We start from the raw sequence: 6143 nt of genomic DNA on the forward strand, positions 1-6143 counted from the left end.
AAGAATTATAACAGATAATATCGATTGTAGCAATAAAACCTAACTTTCGAATGGCTAGATTATTTTAATCGAAAATTCAATTACAAACTAGTTGAACATTTCCACCAAGATTGGTCTAAAATTTTCAATACCTTCTTAGTGTTACATTTTGTATGTCAAAGAGTAAACTAGGAAGAAAATGGGCTAAAAATGTAATACCTATACTGTCATTCACAAGAACTTCGGATGAAGTATAAGAATAGAGAAAAGAACCAAAAGGAAGATTAATTTTTTATTGAAACCCAAATAAGAACATTTCATGAACAAGCAAGTAATTGTTTCATATTTTCATCATTCGCAACATCACAAGGAAGTAGTCCTTCATCATCCTCAATATTCAAAAGAGCACCCTTATCTAAAAGTAAACGCACACAATCCATGTGACCACAACTAGCAGAATAATGAAGAGCGGTTTGACCTTCAGAGTCCTTGATATTTATATCAGCACCATAAGACAGAAGATCACTTAAAATGTCAACAGATCCCCTATCCGCAGCCCAATGTATCAATGACAGCCCATTTTCATCTAGATTATTTAGTTGGATATCATTCATATTTTTCAAGCATTTGATAACATTTTCTCTATTGCCTTCCTTCACATGATCTACTATATTTTTCTCTTGTGTAAACATTGTATCTTCATTTTGTAGGGTGGATACAACCACCCATCTTTCCTTCTTTGCATTTAACTCAAATGAAGAATCAATTTTTTTTACAGTATCAATATATAATGCTTTTGCCTGATCTTGAGGCATTTTATCTAGTTTTTTCCATGCTTCCCATTTTGCTCGACCCTTGAAATCAAACCAGGATGGTTTTGAGATGTTGCAGTTGCCGTCTTTCCCTTGTTTATAATATGCATATAGAGATAAAAGAGTTTCCTCACTCAAACTCGGCACCAACTTTGGTAAATGATTTGCTGCTTGTTCAAAATTTTCATCAAGTTCTTGTATATTAAAATCTATACCTAATTCTTTCAAATCACTAAAATTATCTACTGATTCAGCCATTTTTATCAAGCATGTGTACTATCAATTTTCAATTTATTTCCTTCCAATTCATGTACACTGCTACGGCTTTTATCAAATCCTTCCTTGCTATTGAAGACAACAAATCCGTAATTTTTAGAAAAGCCCGTATTTTTATCAAAAACTACAAATGCACTTTGGAGATTACCAAATTGGGTAAAGTGCTTCTTCAGATCAGATGTTGCTACTGTCCAAGGAATATTACCAACATATATCTTGTATAATTGTCTACCTACATTACTTGCCATTCTCAGTTAGCACTTATAATTTCTAATATAAGTATATTATGGGGGCCAATAAGATCTAAAATATTTATTCCTGCACTTTGGCCCAATGTACTTGTACTATGTATTTGACAATTCAATTTCCACTTAGCTAGTAAATGTTCAATAGACCAATCAGAACTTCTCTCCTGATAAGTACAAATGAATTTGGCATGTGGGTTTATCTCAAATAAATAAGACAATGTCACCAGAATATCTTCAAACACTGCAGGATCATAAAAGCAGTCAGAGCCTAATATAATATCAAGGGGTTTGAAATTCTCTAAATTATCCAGTAGAAGACCCCAAGTAAGGCCAACAACTTTTATTTGATTAGAACCCAGTTGGTTTAATTGACAGCACCTTCTAGTATGCTGAAGAGATTTAGGTAATAAAGCAGATTCGCTAACAATTACTTCAGCTCCACACTTAGCAGCAACAATTCCTGGAAGTGCAGTTCCAGCGCCAATTTCGAGAACTTTTTTTCCAATAAGATCTCTCCTGTTTTCCCACAAGAACCAAGCTAGGACTGACGCACTTGGCCAAGTGTAGAAAGAATATGTTGCTTGTAATCGCTGCAAGAAATAAATCATATTATGGCAGAAGCTAACAATCATTAAGAAAATGAGTGGATTGTGAATAAAACGCTGAAGCATACCTCAGGTATGAAGACTTCTAATTTTTCTTCCTGAGGGTTGCCTTGTGTATTATATTTAGAAGAAAATACAAATGTCTTAATATGTTCAGTGGGACCATCACTCATTATACATAGCAAATAAAATATTCAAAATGAAGCACACATACAGTGATATTACCTTAATTCAAAGAAAGATGTAATATTGCTAATTTAACCAAGAAAATAAACGTGATGACTGATGTGAATTTTTCTTCAGATGTCAACGCTTTGGCATAGAATATCAATAACAAAATCTGATAGGAATTGAGAAATTGTATATTTTATATGCAAGTCTTTCAAAGAGTAACCCTTAATAACGCTGTCAATATTATTTCAAATTGACGACAGTGATCATAACTTTATCAGAAAACTAATTCCTTGGAATAATATTTGGTGGACCACAGACCACCTGAAAAGTTTACGTGGAAATTCTAACCTTTGGGGAAATATAAACACAAAACAACAAAACCCAGTTATATCAATAATATCAATCTTGGATATTGAGACATATTGAATGGATTTTTTATTCAAACATTCAGTACTTGATAATTATTATTCGAAATTTTCCCATCAATATTTTGGATTTAACAGTAAATATAATATATACAATGAATACTTCGATCAAAAGAGTGAGAATCATGATACTTGGAGATTCGGGAGTAGGAAAAACTTCCCTAGTGAATTTAATCGCCCACAATGAACCACTCAAATCTCCTAGTTGGACAATAGGATGTTCAATCGAAGTTAAATTGCATGAATATAAGGAAGGAACAAGAGATCAAAATACATACTTCATAGAAATGTGGGATATCGGTGGAAGTAACAACCATAGGAATGAAAGACATGTATTTTATAACCCTTGTCATGGAATTATTTTAGTTCACGACTTTACCAACAAAAAATCTGAGGAACATTTGAATGAATGGTTACAAGAACTTGTAAGTCGTGAAGGAAACAATACTTCTTTGACTTCCATAACAAGTTTTGATGAATTTGACACTGAAAATTACTTAGGGAGCAACCAAATTCCTATCTTAGTTGTTGGAACAAAAGTGGACCAAGCTAGTGAGAGAAAACCTAGTAACAGAACATTTGCAAGCCAAATAGGAGCAGATGAGATTTTGTTAGACAGCAGGCAATCTAGATACTTAGCTGCTGGGACATCAAACGCTGTGAAACTTTCACGATTCTTTGATAGAGTGATAGATTATAGTTGCAGGTCACATGAAAGATATACTAACTCACTATCATCACCAATTTACTCATCAAAATTTGTGATACCCCATCAAGATTGATTCATGAAATATTTCTAAAATTTATTTATGTATATAACTTATTATAATAAAATGTATTTATTTATAATGCAATAAAGGATCTCATTTTATAATGGATTTCGCAAATTTGAAAATAAGATTTTTTTAAATCCAGAAAGTAGTGAAGGTTGACAGAGAATTTAATGAAAATTTATGAAGAATAGGAGCTGAAAGCATTAGAATATTGAAATATTTCAATTAATGTCTCAAAATGAATTTATGAATACAAATATACTTACATGACATAGAGTAAGCCCTAAAAACCTTTGATAAATACTTCTGCAAAGAATAACCTATTCCAATATTTGGCACATATCAAACATAACCTCATCATCAAAGATTCAAATTGTCCATTAAATTCCCTTTTGAGTAATGTCTACTAAATTGAAATTGTATATTGGAAGAAAGGTGCGATATCTTCCAAAATGAGTATAATATGAGAAACGGCGAGTAAAATTATAAATTTCCAGATTATTGAATGTTTGAAAAAACCGACAACAGTCACACCAACAGAGCTACTACCATGGATTCACATAGGAAAAAATCTCAGCGAAAAACATATAGAAATGGCCATACCGTTAGATATATTAGAAAAAAATCTAGGAATTACAAATATATCCGAGATATTGAAAATACAACCGGATGATATAATTCGAAATATTTCTTATGCCAATAACAGAGCAAACAGAAAAGTACAGTTCGAAGTGGAAAGAAACATTTTTATCAAAGATGTTATGGAGAATTGTGCTAAGCCTGATTTCAATTTAAAACCAAAGACCATCGTCTTTGAATATAGTTCTCCAAATATAGCCAAACCATTTCACTTTGGCCATCTTAGATCGACTATAATAGGTAACTTTCTTAGCAACCTCAATAAATTTTTATACAATAAAGTAACCAGACTAAACTATTTGGGCGATTGGGGTACCCAGTTTGGTTTCATAAAAGTTGGTATTGATGAGTTGAAATATAGTAAAGAAAATATAAAAAATAACCCTCTTAAATTATTGTACGAGTCTTATGTATTTGCAAATAAATTATCTGAGAAAGATGCTTCTGTTTCTGAAAGAGCTAAAATAGAATTCAAAAAACTAGAGAGTGGTTCCCCTGAACTACTAGATATCTGGAAGGAATATATGGGCTACACAAAAGATGAATTAGAAATTATTTATAGAAGGCTAGGTGTTGAGTTTGATGAGTATTATTATGAATCCATGTATAGTGCCAATAACATACAAAACATCATTGATAAATTACAAGAAAAAAAAGTTATTCGGAAGGACTCAGATGGAAAACTTGTTGTTTCTATTGATAAAAAAATTATTTCTGTCCTCAAAAGTGATGGGTCTACCTTATACCTTACAAGAGACATAGCGGCAGCAATAGATAGATTTAATAAATATAAATTTGACAAAATGTATTATGTAGTTGATAATAGTCAGAGCGAACATTTCAAAACTTTGAAAGAAATGTTGTATCGTCTTGACCTACCATGGGCTAATCGATTACATCACATCAAATTCGGAAGAATCAGAGGATTTAGTACAAGACGAGGAAATGCAGTATTTCTGAAAGATATCTTGGATGAATGCAGAGAAAAGATGATACAAAAACAGATAACTTCCCCTAGTAAGTATTGAACAGCTACTATTTCAGAATGAACAATTTTTTTTTATAGCTACCAAAGTACCTATTGAAGATAATGAAACATCTGATACTTTGGGTGTTTCTTGTGTAATAATAAATGATTTAAAACAACGTAGACAGAAAGATTATGAATTTGCATGGGATAATGTTTTACAAGTAAGTGTCAGATGAAATTTTAGTTTTTTTGATAATAAAATAATGAACTTTCAAAATTGTTCTAGAAAATGATTTTCATAAATAGAGAAAATGAAATGAACCATATTTTACTTTTCATTAACTCTAATTTTCTAGAAGTAGCAGGCTTACGAAATGTTCTATTTCAAATTATGTTAGTTATTAAAAGCTTTTTTTTATATTAGGTTCAAGGGGATACTGGGGTTAAGCTACAATATACTCACTGCCGACTCCATAGTTTAGAAGAAAACTGTGGGATAAAACTACCCCAACAGCTAATTCCAGAAATATTAGTTGAACCTGATGCTTTAAATCTCATAAGATCAATTGCCAAATTCCAAGACGTTCTTTATGAAACTGAAGAAAAATATGAAGCTTGCATTTTAGTTAATTATCTATTTCGTCTTTGGTGAGATTCACTTTTTTGAAACTCTTTATAAAACGATTAGTTATCATACGAAGATATCTACCTAATTTGACAGCGAATTGTAATTTTGATTTATTTTATTTTGCAGCAATGACATAAGTAAGTCTTTGAAGGTCCTCAAAATAAAAGGAAGTGAGCCTGATGTAGGTGCTCAAAGATTGTTGTTATTTGTGAAGGCTAGAGAAGTACTTCATGCTGGAATGTCAATTATTGGGCTGAATCCCTTGAAAAAAATGTAGTCTTCCAAATACAATTTCAATCTCCTCATGGTTTTTTCTTTAATTTTATCATTTAGGCATTTCCAGATGCAATTTGTCCAATTTTGAGAGCAGAAAACATCAAGCTGTGGTCCATTTATGTAATAGATGAACTGATTCATTCCGCAATGATAGATCTTTTTAATTATAACAAGACCCAAAAAGCACGCAGACTTTACTTGAAACAAACACAGTACTGAGCTGTAAAGATACATGTGCCTCTCATCAAATAAAACAAAGTTTTCAAAATCAGCTAACTAAAAAATACCTAATTGGGGAGCTTTTCTAATCTATTTTACTCCAACCAAAAAAGTTTAAA

General features: G+C 31.6%; 4 protein-coding genes across 4 annotated transcripts; 2 read left to right on the top strand and 2 right to left on the bottom strand.

Moving 5' to 3' along the window:
• Window positions 1–258: 258 nt before the first annotated feature.
• Window positions 259–1191, bottom strand: LOC123672573 (acyl-CoA-binding domain-containing protein 6-like). The gene has a single exon (XM_045606726.1). The coding sequence runs from the start codon at window positions 1047–1049 to the stop codon at window positions 297–299; it is 753 nt and encodes a 250-aa protein (XP_045462682.1). The 5' UTR covers window positions 1050–1191; the 3' UTR covers window positions 259–296.
• On the bottom strand, window positions 1184–2298 carry LOC123672574 (probable methyltransferase-like protein 23). Its single transcript, XM_045606727.1, has 2 exons — window positions 1989–2298; window positions 1184–1905 (listed from the first exon to the last, which is right to left on the bottom strand). Exons 1-2 carry the CDS (start codon window positions 2091–2093, stop codon window positions 1318–1320), a joined length of 693 nt encoding a protein of 230 aa, XP_045462683.1. The 5' UTR covers window positions 2094–2298; the 3' UTR covers window positions 1184–1317.
• A 145-nt stretch (window positions 2299–2443) lies between these two features.
• Window positions 2444–3397, top strand: LOC123672575 (rab-like protein 3). The gene has a single exon (XM_045606728.1). It carries the CDS (start codon window positions 2615–2617, stop codon window positions 3299–3301), a length of 687 nt encoding a protein of 228 aa, XP_045462684.1. The 5' UTR covers window positions 2444–2614; the 3' UTR covers window positions 3302–3397.
• A 185-nt stretch (window positions 3398–3582) lies between these two features.
• LOC123672571 (probable arginine--tRNA ligase, mitochondrial) lies at window positions 3583–5831 on the top strand. Its single transcript, XM_045606724.1, has 5 exons — window positions 3583–3727; window positions 3790–4948; window positions 4998–5122; window positions 5326–5549; window positions 5656–5831. The coding sequence occupies exons 1-5, from the start codon at window positions 3692–3694 to the stop codon at window positions 5804–5806; spliced, it is 1695 nt and encodes a 564-aa protein (XP_045462680.1). The 5' UTR covers window positions 3583–3691; the 3' UTR covers window positions 5807–5831.
• Window positions 5832–6143: the final 312 nt, after the last annotated feature.

Source organism: Harmonia axyridis, chromosome 2 (assembly GCF_914767665.1).
Source record: "Harmonia axyridis chromosome 2, icHarAxyr1.1, whole genome shotgun sequence".
In the NCBI taxonomy this organism is placed as follows: Eukaryota; Metazoa; Arthropoda; class Insecta; order Coleoptera; family Coccinellidae; genus Harmonia; species Harmonia axyridis.